At 41.9% G+C, this 24,974-nt stretch overlaps 2 protein-coding genes and 1 pseudogene across 2 annotated transcripts; 1 reads left to right on the forward strand and 2 right to left on the reverse strand.

The window, feature by feature from the left end:
• The first annotated feature begins 884 nt into the window (after positions 1–884).
• LOC129717806 (uncharacterized) lies at positions 885–4,747 on the forward strand. Its single transcript, XM_055667986.1, has 5 exons — positions 885–2,000; positions 2,056–2,929; positions 2,986–3,056; positions 3,115–3,243; positions 4,061–4,747. The coding sequence occupies exons 1-5, from the start codon at positions 1,104–1,106 to the stop codon at positions 4,202–4,204; spliced, it is 2,115 nt and encodes a 704-aa protein (XP_055523961.1). The 5' UTR covers positions 885–1,103; the 3' UTR covers positions 4,205–4,747.
• A 6,124-nt stretch (positions 4,748–10,871) lies between these two features.
• On the reverse strand, positions 10,872–14,423 carry LOC129717240 (uncharacterized; annotated as a pseudogene).
• Positions 14,424–16,073: 1,650 nt separating this feature from the next.
• LOC129724987 (nuclear pore complex protein Nup133) lies at positions 16,074–20,314 on the reverse strand. The gene is made up of 5 exons (XM_055680332.1): positions 19,999–20,314; positions 19,244–19,937; positions 17,255–19,070; positions 16,615–17,153; positions 16,074–16,546 (listed from the first exon to the last, which is right to left on the reverse strand). Exons 1-5 carry the CDS (start codon positions 20,139–20,141, stop codon positions 16,190–16,192), a joined length of 3,549 nt encoding a protein of 1,182 aa, XP_055536307.1. The 5' UTR covers positions 20,142–20,314; the 3' UTR covers positions 16,074–16,189.
• Positions 20,315–24,974: the final 4,660 nt, after the last annotated feature.

Below are 24,974 nucleotides of genomic sequence, written 5' to 3' on the forward strand. Positions count from 1 at the left end.
TAATAGCAAATTTCTTTATTCCACTGTGTGCGGGCAAAACTGCCGAGGAATAATGAAACGTCATCGCCATTTAAGACGCAAGTAAGAAAGAGATGCCAAATAATTCCGGACTACTTCGTGATAAGGGCGAATCCTTGCTTGTTCTCCTATCTAGTTTCGCCCTAATCACGAAGTAGTCTGGAATTGTTTACGAACTTAGCACGTGCGGTGGTGGGTTGAAGCTGACAAATTTTACAGTGCGCTTCGGGCAGCACGGCAGGTCAAAATCGAGCGAATAAAGAAAGGTTTTGACAGCTGTTGCGCTTCCAGGTCAAAACGAGGTGAGCTGGTGGAATAAAGAAATTCGCTATAAGTGTTCGTAGCGCCACCATACTGTGTATTGCGACATGCTAAAAAATCGTTGCGTCTTGTTACACATGAAGCAAAATTAGCTTGGATGTCTGTTATCTGTGGTAATAACTAAATCGCAATGCCGTTTCTTTATAGACCATTTTACGAGACGTTTCTGAACTCAATTCATGAAGGAGATTTTGACAGAAAGCTCGAAACCGCTGACATAACGCACGTAAAAGCAGCATCAATATCAGCAGGATCCGTGACACCTGTCAGTTCGTAAAATGGTCTATTCTTGGGTATTGTCTGTTTCTTTTAAAACAAAACGCGCCGAATTCGACGCAGGAATCGTCGCCATACAATTTGTGTAGCGACGGTTCCTACGACCAATCCCGCGCATATTGTTATAAAAGAAACAGATAATAGATTTGCACTGATTCATGAAGGAATGAAGAAATTCGCTATTTGTAACTGAAAGGTGCTCAATAATAGGGGCTATACTGTATACTTCATCATGAAACATTTCCAACACAGAAAAAGAAAACTAAAGAGAGCTGAAATGTCAATTGCTATGCGTTTTGCTTTAGTCGTCCAGAAAAAAGAGAAGAAAAAACACTAAAACTTTATTCTTGTGGCATCTTGTAAACGAAGCGTAAAAGTATTTTCTTGAGAACAGCAATTTCAAAACATAAACATTCGATTTGAAAACGGTTATTACTTACCATAAGCAGTCATTAGTTAGTGCTCTGTGAAAAGTTCAATCGATCGACATGCGAATCACTCGATATTCGCGCGGTAGGCCCGATTACGGTGGAGGATACGGACGAGGTTCTAATGGGCGATACCGTGGAGGACGCGGTAGATTTATACGGGACAGACGTTATGGATACGACCCTAATTATCAAATGTTTCACCGTGGACGCTCTTACGGCTATCATTCAGATCGTTACGAACAAAGCTACAGAGATCATGATGATATGCGCTACAACTACCACAGATATTCGTCGTCTCCAAGACAAGAGGATCGAGAGGGGTATACAGAACGGCGTTATGGTTCACCGGTCGAACTTGCTTCGAGAGGTTCTTCTGTCGAGGAGGATACACTTACAAATAAAGACTTTCGAAAAAGGCGTCGTCATCCGGCAAAGCATCGTGATTCTAGAAGACACCACCGTGAACGGAGTTCTAGTGCAGCATTGAGCGATATTAGCTCGGGAAGCAGTTTCTTCGGCGAGGTGGAGGATAGCGATGCATATGCTAGTCCTGACTATGATGAACTAACAAGCCAAGCAACGGATGAGGAAGAGGATGCGGATCTGGATTCGCAAAAACCTCGCGACGAAATTAAGCGTAAGAAGAAAAAAAAAGAAAAGAAAAAACGTGATAAAGAGCGTCGCCAGAGAAAGAAAGAGAAAAAGCGAAAAAAGGAGTTGCTGGAGCGTATTTGCCCGCCGGATGTTGATATTAACCAGTCGAAAGAGATTTTTTCATCTGGAAAAAACATACTAGTAAGTGTAAGTTTTCCGGAAGCTGATCCAGATGACGAGAAAGCGGCAGAAAGAAGTCACAAAAAATCCAAGAAAAAGAAATCTAATCGTAAAAAATCAAAAACGGATCTCAAGATTAAAGAAGAACGACTGCGGCAATCACTTGAAGAATTAATTGCGGTAAGTTGTTTAAATGATGGTGTATTGCTCTTAGTGTAAATCTTGTATCTTTTAGTATACGGCTTCAACTCAAAACAAAAAGCGCAAAGTCGATGAAAACGTCAAACCAGTGGCGATAATTGATTTAGAGCGATCGCCAGGTAAGCAGCTTATTTCCAGTCCTAAGGAGGTGATAGTTTTAAGCGACGATGAGGCTACTGGTAAAAAGAAAACGAAAGCACCAACTGACTTGGTCGGCCCGAATACCCCACCGGAACCTGCACCAAAATCTCCGGCATCGTATGATCCATTTGATCCAACAAAATCTTCCACCCAATCACCAATTTCCGGACACAACCTGGGCAGCATATCGACCGTGAGCTATCCCGACCATCATCAACATCAATATCACGGTCACTATCAACATCAACGCCAGACGAACGACCCCCATCTCTCAGGTTTGCAAACTTCGATCGATCTCAATAGTGCCATCAGAGAAAAATACGAAGATGGTATTTTGGATTTACACCCTTCTTCTCCGATGGATCCTATGTCGCCAAGGACTCAGTATCGGCAATCACCATTAAAAGTCCATCGGTCTTCACCAATGAAAAAACCAAGCGGTCATGTGTCTGCAACAGCGACAATTACGTCTGGAGCGATGGTTGCAGAAGCATGCAGTGGTGCACCTTTCGGGGATGATATGGATGACGGGGAAATTTCGCCCTACTCACCTCGCTCTAGCGATTGTGATGACCATATGTTCGATCCCCCGTCGGAGGGTGGCGGTCCATCCAACGCGAATGGTAGTAGTGGTCACACACAGCCTAAAACTATTGCTCTTACGGTGGACAATCTTCGAAGGGTGTTTGGCAACGACAAAAACACTTTGTACGGAGATCTGAGAAGGCCAAACGAAGCAGTTGCACTGGTCGACGAAATGTACAAACGTATGTTGTTTATGATAGTGGTAATGCTAGTAATATTGATTGTCTCTTTATTTTAGCCCAAAAAGTTACAATGGAAATGTTAGATGATATTCCAAACTCTGCAGTGGATCTGCAGATTAAGGAAAAGGTTTACCTGGTTATTTGGTTTGCGTGAATGAATATACTCATTTTTTTTTGTTTTACAGCTCATACAAAAACTACAACGCCAGGATCGAATTGTAGAAGAAGTAAAACATTTTCTCAAACCACACTTTAACAAGAAACGCATCAATAAGGATGAATACAAGGACATTATGAAAAAGTCTATTCCCAAGGTGAGTAGTTTTGGTGTGAGTTGCTCATTTTTGTGCTAAAACAATTATCCCCTGTATGAGATTCTGAAGTAATTCTATTCCCGGACACATATGATTCGCATAGATTCTCTAGGATTCCTCACATTGGATTCGTGAGCGTCCTTAAAAAGGATTCCTGAAAAAAGTATCCTCGGGAATGCCCTGTATATGGCTCTAGGATTCTTGAATAAGAATCGTGAGTCCTCCGGATCATGTTTGCGATTCCTTTTACGATTCCGTCACCGTGTTAATCGGTATCCTGGGGATTCTTACTCAGGATTCTCTGCGTGTTAGTAAGGGTTCTTGGAAGTTATTGACTCAACAATAATTAGGGTATGTTGCGAGCAAATTCAACTGCGCCCCGCAGACGAGACCGCGAAAAACGTAAAACATGAGTCTAACTCTAATTCTAACTCACAGCAAAAAATCATATTACGATTCTCACAATCGCCTAGTAATTGTCATAAAAACGGGATTACAACATAAATACATCTGCAGTATATTTCCTGTAACGTTATGAAGCGTGCGTTTTTGATCTCAGCAGAGCGGAGAATATGTAAAATTTACCTTTCCGACTACATTACCTTTAATGAAATTATTCGCCGGGTCGTATTTTCACAGTTGCTTTATTTCGAAGCAAATTGATGATTCTGTCAGTCACTCGGTCCCTTGGGTGATTGTTGAGTGAGGGTATTGGTAAAATAGTGCCCTAAATTAATCATTTATGCAGGACCGTTTAATTTTTAGCTATAGTCGTATACCCATATTTATAACATCTATTCTTGTGCTGTACTTCTAGATTTGTCATAGCCGTTCTGGAGAAATTAACCCGCTCAAAATTCAGAATTTGATTACGGCGTACGTTAAAAAAGCGGTCGCCAAGCGAAGAATTGCGACTGCTGGTGGAAACGCGATTGTATCCTCAACTACGGCGGTAACGTGATTGCTGCAGTCTTCATTGGATCATGCAAAGTGGACATATGAACGGATATCTGCAGCCCAGTTCGAGCGAGGACATCTTTGAGTGCCAGACCGTAACTCCCGCTTGAGCGTGCTTCCGATATATTGGCTATTGTGTAGCAATGATGTGCATGTACCTTTGCGCTTTGTCGAAATATTGTATGATTACTACCCGGCGGGCTTAAATATCATGTTTTACGGCGGCAAATGTGGAGAATAACTTGTACGTTAGTTTTAGTTTTATAGGAAAAAATGTTACTGTATCATATGAATTGAGAGAGATACTTTGATAGTATGTGAGTTTTTCTAGATGTACTTGTGTGTGAGATCGAAAACCTGATTAGGAAAAAAGTTGGGAAAATGGCAATGAAGATTTGGTGTAAAATCGTAGAAAAAGTACTAGGATGGAAAGTATCGAAAGCTGATTTACATAAGTTATAATTTAAAAATTCTAGTTTTAATTGCATCTCTCTGAATCGTACAGTTGAACTTACCTCGATTTAAAATACAGTTTTCTAGCAAGTAACTAGTACTGATTTCTTGTTTTCTACTGCTAAGAATCTATTTCATATTCAATTTAACCCGTAAAAACCCGGGACGGAACTTTAATTTAGAAAATGGTCGTTCTCAGCGATGCTGCGGCCGATTTGAGTAAACTCGGAATATTATTCAAGGGGAATAGTTGCTCTAAGTTTTAGTAAGGGTGCCACCCCTCTGAACCCCTCCCAGTTTATGTGAGACCCAAATATGTCTGTGCCTTTTTTTATTTTTTCCTACTGATTGAACAAACGCATGGATTTATCATACGTATCAAATGTCCTTTGCATCAAATCATGTCGAGTAGATGAAATACGATTAACAAAAGTAAATTTTGAAGTTACCAAATTATTTCAGTGCAAAATCACATAACTACGTATTTTTATAGAAAGTCAAAAAAGATGTTCTACTGAAGGAGATTGTAGCTGTGTCCTTCAAGTTTTCTACTCTACATTTTTAGAATTAGGTATTCTAAGTCCAAATATGTTAAAAGATTCATTCTAGCATATACAGATTTTGAGAAAAACAAGTTTGAATTCACTAAAGTACGAATTTTCATGGAAATTCGATTTTCTCAGTCTCTCACAGTAGGTTTCTATTTTGTTTTTCCATTTTTCAACTTTACATTCTTAGAAAAAGGTCTCCTGAATTCAAATATGGCGAAAGATTTATTCTAGCATGAACAGATTTTGAGAAAAACAAGTTTGAATTCACTAAAGTACGAATTTTCATGGAAATTCGATTTTCTCAGTCTCTCACAGTAGGTTTTTATTTTGTTTTTCCATTTTTCAACTAAGCATTTTTAGAAAAAGGTCTCCTGATTTCAAAAATGGCGAAAGATTTATTCTAGCATGAACAGATTTTGAGAAAAACAAGTTTGAATTCACTAAAGTACGAATTTTCATGGAAATTCGATTTTCTCAGTCTCTCACAGTAGGTTTCTATTTTGTTTTTCCATTTTTCAACTTTACATTTTTAGAAAAAGGTCTCCTGAATTCAAATATGGTGAAAGATTTATTCTAGCATGAACAGATTTTGAGAAAAACAAGTTTGAATTCACTAAAGTACGAATTTTCATGGAAATTCGATTTTCTCAGTCTCTCACAGTAGGTTTCTATTTTGTTTTCCATTCTTCAACTTTACATTTTTAGAAAAAGGTCTCCTGAATTCAAATATGGCGAAAGATTTATTCTAGCATGAACAGATTTTGAGAAAAACAAGTTTGAATTCACTAAAGTACGAATTTTCATGGAAATTCGATTTTCTCAGTCTCTCACAGTAGGTTTCTATTTTGTTTTTCCATTTTTCAACTTTGCATTTTTAGAAAAAGGTCTCCTGAATTCAAATATGGCGAAAGATTTATTCTAGCATGAACAGATTTTGAGAAAAACAAGTTTGAATTCACTAAAGTACGAATTTTCATGGAAATTCGATTTTCTCAGTCTCTCACAGTAGGTTTCTATTTTGTTTTTCCATTTTTCAACTTTGCATTTTTAGAAAAAGGTCTCCTGAATTCAAATATGGCGAAAGATTTATTCTAGCATGAACTGATTTTGAGAAAAACGAGTTTGAACTCACTAAGGTACTAAGGTACTCACTAAGGTACACTAAGGTACACACTAACACAAACGTTTTGCGGTGCCAGTGCTCACATCGATTTTTTTTATCTTCGTTGGTTTGGTTAGTTATTCGTAGTTCCGACCGTAGTCTCCGTATAAATTGTCCAAGAAAACAAAAAAAAACTCTATCGTCCGCTTTATTTACTCTAAAGACTAACCACAAGCCACGTGACTCTTTTTTTTTTGTTTTAAAACTTGGAAGGCTTTAATTTTTTTTTCAGTTCGTATATTTCTAAACCAACGCGAGATTCCGTATGGTTTATAAATATACGAATTCTGCTCTATGCTATAAACCAAAACTTTGATACCGAGTTGCTGGTATCTAGTTAGATACAGATATAATTACTTGTCTGAGACGTACATACTTTGATAATTTTAACTATGTTTCACTCAAAATCTGTTCATGCTAGAATAAATCTTTCGCCATATTTGGATTCAGGAGACCTTTTTCTAAAAATGCAAAGTTGAAGAATGGAAAAACAAAATAGAAACCTACTGTGAGAGACTGAGAAAATCGAATTTCCATGAAAATTCGTACTTTAGTGAATTCAAACTTGTTTTTCTCAAAATCTGTTCATGCTAGAATAAATCTTTCGCCATATTTGAATTCAGGAACCCTTTTTCTAAAAATGCAAAGTTGAAAAATGGAAAAACAAAATAGAAACCTACTGTGAGAGACTGAGAAAATCGAATTTCCATGAAAATTCGTACTTTAGTGAATTCAAACTTGTTTTTCTCAAAATCTGTTCATGCTAGAATAAATCTTTCGCCATATTTGAATTCAGGAGACCTTTTTCTAAAAATGCAAAGTTGAAAAATGGAAAACCAAAATAGAAACCTACTGTGAGAGACTGAGAAAATCGAATTTCCATGAAAATTCGTACTTTAGTGAATTCAAACTTGTTTTTCTCAAAATCTGTATATGCTAGAATGAATCTTTCAACATATTTGGACTTAGAAGACCCAATTCTAAAAATGTAGAGTAGAAAACTTGAAGGACACAGCTACAATCTCCCTCAGTAGAACATCTTTTTTGACTTTCTATGAAAATACGTAGTTATGTGATTTTGCACTGAAATAATTTGGTAACTTCAAAATTTACTTTTGTTAATCGTATTTCATCTACTCGACATGATTTGATGCAAAGGACATTTGATACGTATGATAAATCCATGCGTTTGTTCAATCAGTAGGAAAAAATAAAAAAAAGGCACAGACATATTTGGGTCTCACATAAACTGGGAGGGGTTCAGAGGGGTGGCACCCTTACTAAAACTTCGAGCAACTATTCCCCTTGAATAATATTCCGAGTTTACCCAAATCGGCCGCAGCATCGCTGAGAACGACCATTTTCTAAAAAAAAGTTCCGTCCCGGGTCTTTACGGGTTAAGGAATAACATTCAAAGTTCCAATCATAAACTATATCTTGAGAATGCTATATTCTATATGAGAAGTTTTGGACAAGAATAAAACCAGTAGAATAGCATTAAAATGAATGTGAATATTTGAGAGGCGTTGTAATAGAGCAAAATGTGAGAAAATTTACTCATTTAATAAAGACGCACGAAACGTGTATAGTGTGGATTAAAAAAAATGCTGTTTTATGTTCTATTATACGAGTGCTCTCACTGCATTTTTTCACTTCCTAAAACAACTGGATGACTCATTTCCAGATGAATAGGGTTTGATTTATGGAGATTCATCAATTTCAAGGCGGTTGTAATCCCTATTTTAAAAAGAGGGCCCCGTAACAGTATGGTGTTCAGAATATGTTTGAATTAAAATAGCAACAATAAGGCCTGCTACTGAACAGTATAATTTTAGTTTTGCATTATTTCACGAAATGCCATTGCAATAGTTTCATTTTTAGCCCGTTGAAAATGATCAATTTTTGAGACTGAAGCTAAAGTTAAAATTTATATAATTATTTTATTATCATTATATTCTATTGGGGCTTATTACGGGAGTCACTTCACGGTGAGATGACAACCGTAATAGGCACGGTGAAAGTGATTCACCGTGAGATTTTTTCACTTCGTTCTCACCGTGAGGTGACATCTGTAATAAGCCCCATTGTTTCGTCTTAGAACGTATCGTACAGACGCCACTACCTATTCTCAAACAGTTGGGGTGGAATATAGAGTGGATTTTCCTGGAGGAATTGAAAGGAGTCGATGTTTTCGTTGAGTATGTCGAAAATAAACATTATTTGGTTATGCCGTTATGGTTATGCCGGAGGATGAAGAGGATCTTGCCATTAAATTGCGTAGGGCACACCTAATGAGCGGATATAGGTTCAGTTTTGATTACGAGCGAAATATGAAACGTAGCCCAAATGAAAGCAGCGTATTTAAGAAGAGTACGAAGTCCTCAGTAGAGTCTTCAGAGCATAAATATCCGTGAAATACAAAGGGTATCGCCGGATATTTTTTTCACATGAAATTTAGTTTATTTAGATTTGATTTGTGCTTCAGCGATTCTGATGCAGAATTGCAATGAAGGCACCGATGTCTGTCTATGTCCGAGCTTTTCGCTGACAAAACAACAAACTACTATGTTGGGCCGACAGTGTTGCAGCGATAGGAGCATGAGAATATTTTACGTTTCAAGACATTGATCATCTCAATCCATGTTCTTCCTCCACGGTACTGCCGCGCGTTGTATGTATCAACGTGGAGAGCCCAGCAATCGAGGACGAAAGTGATAATCATGTACATCTTTAGGTCATCTGCAACCAACTTTTTGAAAAATGATTTACGAGAACTCAAATCATTCATGAACAATACGAAGATCAGTGGCCTAAGGGCACTACCTTGTGGAATGCACGAGGTGATTGAAAAAGACTCCGAGCACTTTGATTGTAACTTCCCGAAAGCGTATCGATTGGCTAAATAAGAACTGATCCATTCAACCAGCCAATGAGAGACCTAACGCTTTTGGTTTTTCACAGGCACGCACGGGAGGTATCAAATGTTTTGCAAAGTGAATATAGGTAGATGGGATCAACTTGATTGCATAGTTCAATCTCTCGAAACTGCGTATTAGTGTAATTTATTTATTTATTTATTTATTTTATTTATTTGCTCTCAACCAACAGACATATATTGTCCAAATGGTGACTAGTTTACTACAAAGCCAAGCCAAAGCCTTGGGTGCGGAACTCGGCCTTCTGTTTATTATACACAGACTTCGCAGCCAACTGTTGAGTGTACAGGACAATTGCGGGGCTAGCGCTACGATCCTACTGACACTAACAGTCTCTCCCGAGCCAAGACTTGAACATACGACGACTGGCTTGTTAAGCCAGCATCGTACCTCGAGACCAGCTGGGAGAGCAGTTTACTACACTGAACATTAATACAACAATTGTCTAAACATAGCAACAAATTTAGAACGAAGCACTTCAATCGACAGATGAAAATCAAACATTGACGAACTTTTGTTGAACGTGCATTGCAGGTACTCTCCGCAGAGTTCTAGATGGAGCATTTATATTGATCTGGCGAAGAATGTCAGGACAATCGATCCGTGCTGTCAGCACGTTAGACACAGTCATAGTACGAGCAGTTTTACGCCGAACTTGGAGGGTGTCAATATGGAGAAGTTGACAACGATCCTCATAAGGAGTGCTCCACATAGGCTGTCTCCATGGCAAGAGGCGAAGAGCGTAGCGGACGAACCGGCGCTGGATGCTTTCAAGGCGTTGAACGGCGTTGTTGTAGTGTGGTGTCCAAACCGTGGAGCAGTATTCGAGCTGTGACCGAACAAGCGAGCCATATAATGCTGTCAGACAACTTATGTCTCTAAAGTCGCGTGTCATTCTAAAAGTTAATCCCAACTGTCTGGATGCTTTGGCGATAATAAAAGAAACATGTTGCTTGAAGGTAAGTTTAACATCGAGAAGGACACCAAGATCTTTGACAACTTCGACACGCTGAATCGATTGATTGTTGAGGCTGTAATAGGTGAGGGACGACACACGATTTACATGAATAAAATAAACTTTATTAAAATTAACATGAACAACGTGTGTGCTATCGCAATCACCGACGTTCGCGTTGGCATCTGTCAGGCTGACGGCTGTCAGTCGATGAGCCCTGCGGTGATGTCGATGGGGGGCCTCCCAACCCCTCCCCCGTTTTAGAAAAGCTGGTAGGGTTCATATCTAACGGGTGGTCTACGAGCCCTCGTAAACTGGCGTATAGGAAACGATGGTTGGTTGTTATTGGCACGGCGTTGGTTTCCACGATCAGATTGTTCCGGTAAACTTGAAGGATCTCCTGTGTCTGCAGCCGATGTAGGAGCGAGGTCGCTACTATCCAACAGGATGCTTAGAGGGACTGAAAAGTCTACTGGTGATTGTTGAGTCTCGTCGGCTTGATGGCGAGTTCGCATTTGGTTGCAATGCGATCTTATCAGGCTTTGCTTCGTCGGCAGCCAGACATTATACAAAACAGTTCCAATACGCTCCATCACTGTTCCTGCTTCCCAGGTTCACTGGTTGTTCCGGTAAACTTTAGCCCAGACGAGATCTTTATGATCGAAGGATCTCGGCTTCGTTCCATGCTTCAGGTTGAATTGTGCTTCTTGTTTTGAATGTTCACTCTTGTGCCACTGTGTTGGTGGACGGAGCAGGTTCAACGATGTTCGAACTGGCCTACCAAGAAGCAGCTCAGCAGGCGATTTTCCACCAGGCGTAGTGCGGCATAGCGTAGACCGGTAGCACTGAAGAAAAGTGTCAACGGCTTCATCCAAAGCTTCTCCCCCTTTTGTGATCTTCTTGAGTGATCTCTTAAAAGTATCAACAAAACTTTCAGCGAGGCCGTTTGATTGCGGATGGAAGGGAGCTGTCTTCAGGTGGATTATACCACTTGATCGCAGTAGTATGCAAAAGGACCACTAGTAAATTGTGTTCCGTTATCAGTCACCAACGTTTCAGGAGCTCCAAACCTTGCAAAAATTCCTCGAAGAATTCCCACAGTCGCTAGTGTTGTGATCTTCCTGATTCGAATGACTTCCGGCCACTTACTAAAAGAGTCCACCAGAATGAGGTAGAACCATCCATCCATTGGACCGGCGTAGTCCAGATGGACTCGCTGCCACGACTTCTCAGGAACTGGCCAGGACTGCAGATTTGTTCGTCGGTCGGTTTTAGCCACGCTGGCGCATTCGTTGCAAGTCTAAATGAGCTTGGCAATGTCTTCGTCGGTGAGAGGCCAAAAGCATTCGTTCAACGCCTGGATGCCCTTTATGTAGTTGCTGAAGCGCCCGTTTCTGAAACTTGGGTGGAATAACTAAGCGCTCTCTATACATTAGACAATCGGCTACGACGTTGAGTGAATCGCGCCGCAGGTAAAATTGTTCTACTAATTGCACAGATCCTTTTTCCTTGAAGGCCAATGTGCCTTGACAAACCGAATGACTTGTTGTAGTGTGTCATCGGCTCTGGTTTCCGCTTGAACCATTTTGAATGATAGCGGAAATACTTCGAGACTTTCGTTGATTACGCTTCTGATCGAAGCCTCCATTTCAAGGTTGGCAATTACAATATCTTCCTCTGGACGGACGTGTCGGTTGATCAATCGGGATAAAATATCCGCATGACCAAAACTATCCGTTGAAACGTATCGAATATCGTACTCGTAGAGGAGCAGTGTCAATGCCCATCTTTGCAAACGATTTGCCGTATATGTGGAAATCCCCTTTTTGGACCCAAAAATAGCAAGCAGCGGTTTGTGGTCGGTTTCGAGGATGAACTTCCGACTGTAGTTGGCTTCGGCTGACGTCAGACTTCGAGACACGTGACAAATGGCTTTGACCGTCCCGTCAGAAAGTTGATGTGCGATTCGAGCTCCCAGCCCAAATGCAGACGCGTCCGCAGACACGATGATACCCAGCTTTGGGTTGTAGTGGGTAAGCAATAACGGCGACTGGAGTATTTCTCGAAATCGATCAAATAAGGCTTGGCAAGCTGGTGTCCATTAAAATTTTGCCCCAGCTTTCAGCAACTGGTCCATCGGATGTCGTAGCGTACGCATTTCGTTGACGTATTTGCCGTAATAATTCACGGCCCCCACGTAGGAGCGAAGCGTAGAAACATCGTGTGGTGGCGGCATACTGACGATCGGAGCGATCTTGTCGGGGTCTGGCCTGATTCCTTTACCATCCAGGATTTGTCCTAGATATTTGACCTGCTGCATGCCAAAACTACATTTTTCAATCCGCACAGTGAACCCGTACTCTTTGAGCCGTGCGAGGGTTAGCTGCAGATTGCGTCGATGCTCTTCTTCGTTGCGACCACCAACCAAAATGTCGTCGAGGTAACCAACAGTACAGTTCAGCCCAGCCAACATTGTATCCATCAATTGTTGGAACGCGCCCGGGGCTGACTTGATGCCGGGTGACAGGCGCGTGAATTGAAAGAGGCCTTTATGTGTGTTCATGGTGAGCAGCGGTTGGCTGACTGGATCCACCTCTACCTGTAGGTACGCGTCGGATAAGTCAATGTGACTAAAAATCCGACAGTTGGCCCTCTTCGCGAAAATATCCTCGGGCAGTGGTAATGGATACTGGTTCGGCTCAAGGACGCTGTTTAGACCAGTCGAGAAGTCGGCACATATGCGGACGGTCCCATTTGGCTTCCGTACTGGGAAACTGACCTTGAAGGGTCGCCACACGTTGATCTGATTGCGCAGCGACCTGGTTACAGAACGACACGATCGGATAATTCCACAATCCGAACAAATCCATCCAGTCTATGCCTAGAATGTCAAGATGAACATCAGGAGATGCAACGAAGCACTTACCCTCTCGCGTGATGCCGTTGAGGGTGATACTGCACTTCAATTCCGCAACAAGTACGAGCGGTTCCCCTGCCGCAGTTTTGGCACTGCATACGGTTGATTTCGCTTTTGGCCGACCGATCCTAGCCCAGGACCGTTGTGAAATTATCGATATGTCGGAGCCTGTGTCCAACTGAAGACGAAGAGGAACGTTGTTAAGCTGCAGCTCGATTTATTTCCGGCGCTGGCCGATGCTCCGGACGGATACTATTTTCGAAAATGGCTGTCGCTTGTTCTTTTTCTTCTTCTTTTTGTCAGAGTGGCTGGCCGAGTTGCTTGACGACGAGAAGCAGGTGCAATATCCCTCGCGATGTCCGTGCTTCCCACATTTGTTGCACCTATGGTCTTTAAACCGGCAATCCTTATTGAAGTGCATGCCTCCGCAGGACCAGCAGGGTGTCTTGGGTAGATCTCGGTTCTTGCTGCTATCCGAAGATGAATGCCACTTCGACGATGTTCGCTTCGGGAACGCAACAGCATTCACTGACGATGAACTACCTTCGACCATCACGGTGTCCTGTTTCAAATTGACCAAGCCATTACATTGCTCTACAATCTGTTGCAGGGTCAGGTCTGCCGATTCGTTGAATTTGTTTATAAGGCGCATTCTAGTCTCCGCCTCTTGCTTGGATTTAAGGCCACATACATAAATAAGGCACTTAAATTGTTCCTCTGTTAACTCCGATAGCTTGATGTCGACACAGGCTTTGTTTACCTTGCAAGAGTAGGCCAAATAGTCGTCACCATCCTCCTTAGTGGTCTGCAAGCAGTTGTATCGCCGTCGGAATAGTGACATTGTAGCACCGAACAGCGATTTAAGCTTTTCCACCGTCTCAGAGAAGGTGAATTCTCGAGCAAGCTTCGGAAGTATGAAGCTGTTGTAGCGCTCGAAGTCAGGTGGGCTTAATTTCCGCAGGAGTAATCGCACTTTTGCAGCGTCATCCAGCTTGCCGGCATCTTTGTCGAAAAGATCAACATAGCGGGAAAACCACGCATCGAACGTATGCCCGTTTTCCTTGTCGTAGATAAACTCCGCCATGTTACTGGACAGGGAATCCAGCACCGATTCTTCACGGGATAGACTGGCCACGGCAAGCTGCGTAGCGGCCAATTGCTGGGAAATTTGCCGCATTAGGACCTGTTGATTGCTCAGGATCTGCACTACAACCTCTGTTAGGTTAGCTGACTGTGGTTCTGCCATCATATTTAATCCCCGGTCTTTAGTTCCACAAAAAACGCTTTTTTCTCGAAACGAACGCGCGAAATTTCCACACGAAAATTCCTACACCTCGTCGCCACTGTTGCGATATGTAGGTGAGGGACGACACACGATTTACATGAATAAAATAAACTTTATTAAAATTAACATGAACAACGTGTGTGCTATCGCAATTAAGAATAAAACAAGATGACGTAAAATACAGTTTTTCAACAAAGTGGCAGGAATTCCGTCGGGCTCAGGAGAGCTCGAGTGTTTAAGCTTCCGAGCAGCAGTAAGAATTGCATTTTCGTCGAAGTAAATAGATGCGATGTAACTGTTTGTAATAGGAACGTTGTTTCCGTCTGCCGAAATTTGTTCAGCGGTAAGTGATTCATTCGGTAGTCCTCTATGGGCTAGAGATGACAACACTGCTCTCAGAGGACCTCAACGCCCTTGGAGTTTTCGAACGGAAGGTGCTGCGAACCATCTACGGTGGAATACAGACTGAAAACGGAGAATGGCGTAGACGCATGAACCATGAGCTGCACGCGCTGCTAGGAGAGACCCCCATTGCACATCTGATCAAAGTTAACAGATTTCGATGGGCCGGCCACGTCGCAAGGATGCCGGACGACAACCCGGTAAAAACGACCCTTTTCAGTAACCCCTCCGGCACCAGAAACAGGGGAGCACAGCGTACACGATGGCTTGATCAGATTGAAAGTGACCTACGAGTGATAAGAAGCCTGGGAGCATGGCGCCATACAGCCCAGAACCGAGTAGAATGGAGACGACTTCTTGATACAGCACGAGCCACCCCGGCTCTAGCCTGCTAGGTAAGGTAAGGTAAGTGATTCACTGGAGAATACTGAAGAAAATTTGTTCGCAAATAAGTTACAAATAGCGGCAGCATTGTCAGCAGTCTCGTTGGCTGACACCATAATCGACGGCAATCCTGTTTCCTTGCGTTGTTCGCTGATGAAGTTCCAAAATTTTTTGGGATCGGATTTTTGTTTTTTTTATTCCATACGCCGTCGGTGCGCAGAAAGACATCTCCGGCTTAGTGTTTTGTAAGAGTTATTAATCCGGCGAAAGTGGTCGCGTAAGGGTAGGGTACGACATGTGTGTAATGTATATTAGTGTAGTGAGATCAAGGGTCTAACAGCACCATGAACCAGCGTTTCAAAGGTCTAACTGATGCAGCATAGAAGCGAATTTCGAAAGCGAAATCCCATTACTAAGGCCAAGTTATGAATAGGTGTAATAGATGCAGGAAACTTTCTCTCTAACAAAGAGCGAAAGTTAGCACGCACAGTGTTTCAAAAAGTGCTGAGGGATGAGTTCTAGTCCAGGACTTTTAGTCACACCACTAATGCCTTCTAAACGTCATCTGATGAGCAGTTCAGTGTCGCTTATTGGGAGAATTTGTCGTTATTCTATCCGATGAAACCGCATCGCACGTTTTCTGTGACCGCATGAATTTTCCAGAACATCGAAGGGCTTCGCTTGGGGTTTGACTGCGTTTTCTCCACATGCTTGCGTTGAAGCTGGTTCTATAAAATAGACATTGTCGGAATCCGAAGTGAATGCCAGGTCAAGCAGCCTACTTTTTGCATTCACATGTGAATTGACCAATTAAGCCATTTGCAACCATTTATTTTTCATTTGAAAGTTTATTTCAAAGCTAAATTTAACTTAGCAGAGTTTCTTCAGAAAGTAAAATTAGTTACTATACATGCGTGTGTTTTACAGTCAACTTATGTATCATTTTATTTTCTGTACGAATCATAGATGTGTTCGTAACCTAGCTTTATCAGATACTGAAATGATTTACTTTCTGCTAGTTCGCCTAGCTCTGGGGCTGTGAGAAAGCTTTCAACCGGAGGTAGGAAATTTTCCAATTCACCGTCCAAAATGAAGCACAGATCAATTAAGCGGAAGAACATCATGTTTTGCATTGTGTCCAGCGGAGCATTGCGATTATAGCTGTCCCAGCTGTCCCGCATAATTGCTGCACACCAGATTTTGTGTCTGACCTCCATAGGTTCTTCTACAAAGTCCAATAGCTCGAGGGCTTTGCGAAATTCGGCTTCGGATGACTTGTTGTATTCATCGGCTATGAATAACTGAAAAATAAAAGACAAATAAGAATATCAAATGACCGAACAAAGCCAGAAAAATATTCATGCAATACATCAACTATTTCTTCCGGTGTAAGCACCTTCGCATTTCTAGTATCATAGCCGTAGATATTCAGAATTTCTAGTGGAATTTGTTCTTGTAGATCTAGCAACTTTGCTTCGGAGTTGATCTCCGCTATCTGGGAACTAAAGTCGCCTTCTGCTGCCAGGGCGCATAGCTTTGAAAGTGAAAGCATGACCCGTTTTCGGCTGAGTAGTTCTTTTTCGTGCTGTGCTAGATTCAGTAGCACTTCAGCGGCCTGAGCTAGTTCTCCGTTGAACACTAACTGGATCCATGCTAGGGAAGGGTGATCACAGAGGAATCGTGCCAACTCTGCCTGATTGCCCTTGAACCTCTGGAAGATATCACCCTGCTTGTTCTGCCGCATATGCCAGCTTATAGCAAATTGTGAAAAGTCTTCCTCCTTGTAGCGTTCGATGTAGTCGTCCAATCGTGCCTGGTTGTTTGTTTTGTCGCAGATGACAACTAGAATCTGGAAATCCAAATATTTTTCGGCCAGTTTAGCTGCCAGTTCGTATTGTTCAGAATCAACTGGAAGTAAGTTAAATATTTTCAAACGTACTTGGCAAAATTATCATGAAAATAGACATTCAGTATTTCATTAACTTCATATCTCTTTAACGGCAACTCACCTAGAGGAAATATTAAATCACTCCTCTGCGATTCGTACTGCTGCTGCAAAACCGCACGTTTGCCCTCATCCTGAATACTTTCTAGATATTTTTTCCTTCCATCCAGCACAAAATCAATTAGTTCGGTCATCTGTTTAAAATGTTTAATGCGAAACTCTGGTTCGCCGCTACCTTTGATACCATATTTTAGCGTACAGCCGATCATATGTAGCAGAATATCCTTTAAACCGTACTTTCCTGACGACGCAGTCCACGGGACATACTCGTAATGGTTCGGTTCATTTCGCACAACAAACAGGTCAGTTTTCGACTCGCGAAACTTCATTACTTCTTGTAGCACAGTTACCGTAATTGTGTTAACTTCTACTAACGCAGTTTGCACCTGAATCGTTGATAACTCCTGTTTGATATAGTTCTCTACAAGTTCGGCAAAGACTTTGAAGATTTCATGTATTCGACTAGTCTGCACATAAAACAGATCTTGATTTGTCAAATTTGGAGATGGAGGCACACGATTTCCATCCATCGAAACAATATCGATAGCTTCATCTATAATGCGAGCATGGTTGTTGTGAAGACATTTAATGGCGATTGCTGCAACAATTTTCTCTGCAATATCCGATAGAATGTGAGCCGTGGGGCGAATAGTATCACCTGAGCTGATAGCAGTAAGTTTGTCCCAAAGAGTGGAGGAATGCAGAAACTCAAGGAACTGTATTAAGGCTATATTTTTTTCTCGCAACTGCTGAACAATTTGCATTGAGGTAGACGAACCGAGGGCATGTTTTGACGTTACCTCCCAGCGAGGATCGGCTGCTGGAATATCTTCAGCGAGATCTTCAGCAATTTTAAGCACTATATGATCCAACTCACTGTCTAACGATTTTCCTTCAACATTTTGGAGAATTGAGTTGATGATGTCGTTCGAGGCAGTATTATTTCGCTTGATATGGTAAATGAAAGCAGCCTTCAGTTGGCTGACAGAGTCTTTATCGATATTTCCGATTTCTTCTGGATCTAAATCATACATTATAAGGTTTCCGGCATTGGTTGTTGCTGGAGCAAAAATTGATTGATTTATAAAGACAGTATCATTGACCGAAACATTAGGATTGAATACATCGGATGAAACAGATGAGTTGAACACCTCACTGTTTGGTTCAAAATCTGATGGCGTAACGATAACCATTCCGTGGATTTTAGAGAAAAAGAGGGCCATGTTCTGGAAGCAGTTGGCTGCCAAAATACAATCGTCTTGAACGTTGAACTCTATTTTTTCTAACTCTTCTGATGGACTGCTGCTTTCGCTGTTCGCAGAACTTCCCGCGTGTCTGTCCAACATAACCGGGAATATGACCTTGTCATTATAGACATATGCTATGGCTCTATTTGCCACGAATTTAAATTCGAGACATTCTTCTTCTCGGTCTCGGTTATAGAAACCTTTGTACTTTAAAATTGCATTTTCTTTAAGGATCATTCCTTCGCATTCAATATACACGAACGTCAACAGGGCATAGTGTATCTGCGGCGTGCGCTGCAAATTGCAACCTGCGGCTAGTATAATTACTCCGCGATCCGTTGATTGCATATCCAGCGTCCACAGTTCGATTTCGCTGCTGTCTCCTCGCATTCCACTCCACAGTTTATGCAAAAAGAAATCTCGGATCTTGCGCATGATTTCCGCATCTTCACACAAAAATCGCTCGTTCGTTCCGCTTGGGCCGAAGGCCCATCGCTGAATCCATTTGTCAGCTAGCAAAGTAATATGCCACTCATGATTAGATATTTTTTCGCTGCTAATTCTGACAAGTTTCTGTAACGAGAATTTTAAAGACACGTAATATTCGTTACTTTCATCGGAAATAGGTACAGGCGTTATATTCTACCGTAAACACCGTAAATTTACTACACATAGAATGGCAAAATATATGTATACATTCTTAAAATTATATAATTTACATAAAGGATTAAGCAAATTCTACTAACATTCTCACGTTCTTGGGTACTGTGCATTCCAATTATAATTGAAGCAAACTTTTTGCCGATGCCACCAAAAAATCCAGATGGTGGTTTCACTTGTCTTGAAATGATGGTTTGCCTTCCACCCTGTAACTGAATTTGTAATTGCACCAGGCTGCAAGTGGTTGTCACCAATAAATAGTTTCCGCTGCTTAGGCTTACAAGCTCCTCAAATTCCTGCCCTTCTAAAATGTTACATTCATCGATGGATGATCCGTCGTGTGCTATAGACGGCCAATAGCGAACATCACCAGCGGGAGACACAGCTAAGCAAGATGCCATCTGATGGCCTTCACAAATAAATACCGACACTAGTGTCGCCTTGTGGCCTATGTCACAGTGTGGGAGAGTTAGTTGTCTACACTGACTAGCTAGTGCTCTCCTGGGTGTCGGAAGGTTGTCCATGGCTCCCGAAGCTGAAGACATAGCTTTCAAGTGGCTTTCTCGATATTGCCAGATAAGTAACCGACGTCCGTGCACTAGCCAAGCCCACCCGATTGGACTGTAGTTGATGGACACGGCTGCAGTTCGCTCGGCAAAGGCAAGTATTTCGTTGACTTGCACCGGAAGAGGTAAGCCATAACATTCTAAGATATTATAGTCAGATTTCGCAACCACTTGCAAAGTGGAGATATTCGAGCGAGTAGATAAACTATAGCGGCTGCAAATAGTAATATCGAATTTTATTAGAAAGAATGTGCTTTAAGCCAAAAACAACTTACGCGGACCCTATGCGGCCGGTTGATCCGCCAGGAAGACCGGAATGTTTACGTCCCCCGGTCGAAAATAGTGAACCACTTAGCGATGGCCGTGAGCGGGAAATGTTTTTGGGGACTCCAAAAACAGAACCGAATGATTTATCCATTATCACTGTTGTTATAAACTCGACAAACTTACAGAATTTTACAATATTACTTTTTTACGCAATTATAAACGTTCAAGTTGGCCGGCAGCTAACATGCATGCGAGGTTATTTTTTAATTTTGTTTTGAGGCGTTTTGCGGTCTTTACAGAGATGCCAGATTTTTTTTTTCTAAACGGCTGCAACTGCTAGAAAAGGGGGAAAATCTGCTCAAAATCCGAAAACAATAAATAATAAATACCTAATTATTATTTATTCCAACTTCGAAAAACTGTGCTCACACAGAAAAAAGTCTGCAAAAATCTGCGCCAAAGATTCATAACAATAATGTTTGAACTGATTGAATAGTAGTTACACGCTGCTTTATTTTAACTTTAATCTGATTAGGATCTACTCAGTTTGGTATTCTTATGCAAAATGTCAAAAAGTGAGTTATCAGGCACCCGCATAATCGAAAACCATTGCTGAAGCGGTAAGGATTTTAACTGTACTTAATGAAGTATGGTAACTGTTCGTGATAATATCTTTTATCAGTCAGTACTGTACTAAATTGAATGACTTAAACTATTGAGCTACAATGTTACATTCAGTATCCCCAAATAGGATAGTGAGCACTATTTGTCCACCACACCTTCAACGGTTGAAGCTCCATTGAAAAACCCTAAATTAATCTACCTAGCAGTGAGACCCAGCCTTTCTCATTCGAACTTATCATTTGTTAAAATAGATTTACACCAACACCTAAAAAATACACCTTGAAAATTTCTGCTGGATTTGTTATTCATTCTAAACAACAAATTTTTGGTAGCCAACAGCACAAAAATACCGAACAATTAAAATATAACATTCACACACATAAGAACATACATTAACACATATACATGCAAATAACATTAAACTCTTTCAAATATATGATGCGATTTTGTTTTGATCGTGGTATAATCGATTTGTACTCATATACTGCCTATAAATATTTAGATTGTTTATGTCAACTTTAATCAGTAGATTTCAAATAATTTATAATTAAATGTTGTCCCTTATACATTAATTTGAATGATCTTATCAGGGAAAATGAAATTCTTTAACGCAGTTGATATTACTGATCGTCTCTGATGGGCATCCAATGAATGGACAAATACCAATCAATATGGGTTCTTGAAACTTGCCAGAGTCCGACTTTAAACCCCATTTTTAATCCAGATGACCACTTCTGGTTGCCTAATAATCATAAAATAATATAATCCATCATAAAATTACCGACCTGCCTAATCTGGGTATTTCGATGGCGATGATGGTGACAGTTTCCGATTAACAGCCTAAAGTGACAAATATCATCCAATCCAATTTGGGTTAGCGGTATGATACCCGGAGGCAAGAAATCATCTTCAGACACCATTTGAAATTACTAGACAGTAGCTTCCGGTTTCTGGAAACCAGTCTAAAAGGGACAAACATGACGCAATGTGAGTTTTTCAGTACCCGGGATGATGCTCAGAGGCCAGGAATCAACTCCATACTTCATTTTGAAATCCGAATTTGCGACTTCCTGTTTCGGGAAAACATCCTTCAATTGCCAAATATAATCCAATAAAGGTATATCCACTCTTTGGAATTTAGAATATTGATGTTGTATTTGAAGGAATAATTGGAGCATAGTATTCGAAATTTGACGTAATATTTGTACTAGATAAATAGTTGTTCTATCATAATGATTCCTAATTTTCGAACTTTGATCAAAGCAGCTAGTTTTAAACAGCCTTTGGGTTTCGATTCATTGTAAGTATGAGGAACAACCTGTTCGTTTGACACCTGTTTTCTACAAATAAATCGTGTAATCTTTGAGTGAATAGACTTTCATAATGGTTAAAATAAAAGTCCGATTACACTGGCCAACACAAGTGTGGCCTGGAAGGTCTAACTAAGAAAAAATGAAAAATTATAGCTTTTCCTGTGAATTTTTTTCTCTCTAGGGCAACTATTGTGAGCTTTGGAGCAGCATTTTTTTCGATTTTGTCAACCAGTGTTATAATTAAATGAAATGGGTACCAATGAAGCAACTAAACCTTCAATTAAAAACTAAGATTGTTGAAATTAGTCATGCCTTCTTTGGCAAAACGAGTGAATTTAAAAAAGTCTTCTGAACACGTTTTTTTCATAACATTCGAACTAGATGTGCAATCTTCATAAAATTCGTTATTAGGGGTTTTCAAGACCGTCCGTTCATTTGATACCTATTTTGTTCAAATCGGTTGTGTAGTTTCTGAGATAATGGAGTTTCATAACTTTTACATAACTACATACATAACTGACAAAGTTACAGTCCGATTTTAAAAAAATTCAATAGGGTCTAATCAGGCAACTAGACCTTTCTATTGCAACTTATTTTGTGAAAGTCGGTCCATCCATCTCTGAGAAAAGTGGGTGAGTTCAAGCAGTCTTAAACCATGTTTCTTGTCATTGCCTGATTTCTCATTATTATACATAACGGACAAAGTTAAAGTCCAATAACAATAAAATTCAATAGGGTCTCATGGGGCAATAAGACCTTCCATGTGGCACTAATTTTGCGAAAGTCGGTCCAGTCATCACTGAGAAAAGTGAGTGAGTTTGAAACACGTTTCATTGCATAACTTTTGAACTACATGTTCAATCATTATAAATTTTTTTTACAAATGGTTTCAAAAAACAAGCCCGTTCTTTTGATACCTATTTTGTGTAGTTTATGAGATAATGAAGTTTTGTGATTTTCACATTTTGATACATAACCTCGAAACTGAAAATCCGATTGAATAAAATTCAATAGGGTCTTATGGGACAACTGCAATTAATTCCATGAAAATCGGTCCAGCCATCTCTGAGAAAATCGAGTGATTGGGAGAGCGTTACATCCATACACACACACGGCAGAGCTGCATGCCACCACGGGTCGACGTGTGGCGATCGTTGAGGACACACAATACATGTGCGACCACTGACAGCTTTTAACAGTCCCGGACCAGCAGCGGGAGGTAGCCTAGGGGTGGTGAGGGTCGAACCAGGGACAGTCGATTCCTCGCAAAAGCCACAAGTACCCGGAAGCACCTCTGACGGAGCGAATAGAGCCGCTCCCATCACCCAAATGCACTAACTCGCCCATTGGGACTGATGCCAGTTAGGTCCCAATTATGGCAACTGGCAACGTAGTGAATGGATATGAGTTGGATTTCGTAATGGTACCACGTCCTCGGGCTGGCACCTGCATCGAGTTCTCTCAGTAAAGTCGTGTGACAATAGCTTGAAACGGCGAGGCGATACCCGGTGCAGGGGTCTCCGTCCCGTAAAACCTGGCAGGCCTTTCAGTACGTTCCGAGTCCATTGCCTGATGGGAATCAGGCAGGAGTAGGATCAGATTGTTGAGATGGTTGTTCCTGACTTGCGCCGGTCGGTGGAGTCATAGTTGCTCATAAGGCGCTATGATTGCTTACCCTAGCCATGACCTCACTGCTCCGGCATAGCCCACCATGGGTCCACATAGGCGACTACTCCAACATGGACAAGGATAGCGGCTGGAAGGGGGACCCATTTAAATCAAAATGTTGAACCAAAAAACAAAAGAGACGAGTGCGGAGGGACTACCAAATCCCTTCGCGCGAGATGACATCCAGCGGTCTCCGCAGAAAAAGGCGGAGACGGATGCCGTGAAACCCGGTGGCGGAAAGGCTAACACGCCAGTTTCCACACCGGATAGAACGTTCGATGGTCCCTTGCTAGTCAAGGCCATCTAAAAGAGCAGGGACAAGCGGCCTAGGATGGCAGCGCTTTCCGAACAGCTCGATGCTATCATCGAGTTCGCGGCGAATAGGAGCAATATGTCCAGGGATCTGAAGCAGGGCCTCCTCCTGCTTCGGACTACCATCGACGAAGCTCAAAAGGAGCACGCCGAACTTGTGGCTCAGGTTGAAGCCTCCGAAAAGGGGGCAAGGACCAGGAGGGCGACTGAATCCAAGCTGGTTCAGACTGATGCCCTCATGCCCTCATTCGCCACGATCTGTTCTACGGGGCAGGTTGGTAAGCGAACGAGGCAGTCCCCGGGGGAAGCGGCCCCCGATAATGTGAAGAAGCGGTTGGTGGAGATAGCCTCACGATCTAGCACACCAACAGGCTCAAAGGCCGGAACATCGACCGGAGCGGCGACTGCGGAAAATCCATGGGTTACCGTAGTAGGAAAGGGGCGCAAGGAGGGTAAAAAGCGTCAGGATGAAGCGGCGGCAAAACGTTCACCAAATATCAAAAAGGCGAGGAGCAGGGGGGACGCCCTCATACTCAAGACTGGCGGGTCTAAGTACGCAGAAGTCTTGAAGAAAATGAGGAGTGAAACTCAGCTCAAGGATTTAGGGGCGGATGTGCGGACCATCCGTCGTACTCGCACTGGCGTAATGATTCTTGAGCTCCGAAAGGATGCGAAGAACAAGGGCGCTTCCTACAAGGCGGTAGCCGAGCAGGTGCTTGACAAAGAGGTGCAGATTCGGGCACTCGCCTCGGAGGTGACTCTCCAGCTTAAAAACCTGGATGAAATCACCGAGGGGTGCGACGTTGCACAAGCCCTCAAAGAGAAGTGTGGGGTGGAGGTGGCCTCTGCGTCAATCCGCCTCCGAAAGTGTCCAGCAGGGACCCAGGTAGCCACCTTCCGGTTAGCATCGGCAGATGCAATTCTGGCACTAAAGGAAGGCAAGGAAGGTTGGCTGGTCAGTATGCCCTCTGGGCATACTCCAACAACCGGACGTTTGCTCCCGGTGCTTCGAAGGAGAACATAAGTCCTGGACCTGCAAGGGGCCCGACAGGAGCCAGTTATGCAGG

This window comes from Wyeomyia smithii, chromosome 1 (assembly GCF_029784165.1).
Source record: "Wyeomyia smithii strain HCP4-BCI-WySm-NY-G18 chromosome 1, ASM2978416v1, whole genome shotgun sequence".
Taxonomy (NCBI): Eukaryota; Metazoa; Arthropoda; class Insecta; order Diptera; family Culicidae; genus Wyeomyia; species Wyeomyia smithii.

Bases quoted from the DNA above. Each gene is read 5' to 3' on its own strand.
- LOC129717806 (XM_055667986.1), top strand. From the start codon at position 1,104: ATGCGAATCACTCGATATTCGCGCGGTAGGCCCGATTACGGTGGAGGA. The intron at 2,001-2,055 runs GTAAGTTGTTTA...TGTATCTTTTAG, and splicing joins CACTTGAAGAATTAATTGCG to TATACGGCTTCAACTCAAAA. The intron at 2,930-2,985 runs GTATGTTGTTTA...TCTTTATTTTAG, and splicing joins GGTCGACGAAATGTACAAAC to CCCAAAAAGTTACAATGGAA.
- LOC129724987 (XM_055680332.1), bottom strand. From the start codon at position 20,141: ATGGATAAATCATTCGGTTCTGTTTTTGGAGTCCCCAAAAACATTTCC. The intron at 19,938-19,998 runs GTAAGTTGTTTT...TACTATTTGCAG, and splicing joins ACCGGCCGCATAGGGTCCGC to CCGCTATAGTTTATCTACTC. The intron at 19,071-19,243 runs GTTAGTAGAATT...TTCTCGTTACAG, and splicing joins GTACCCAAGAACGTGAGAAT to AAACTTGTCAGAATTAGCAG.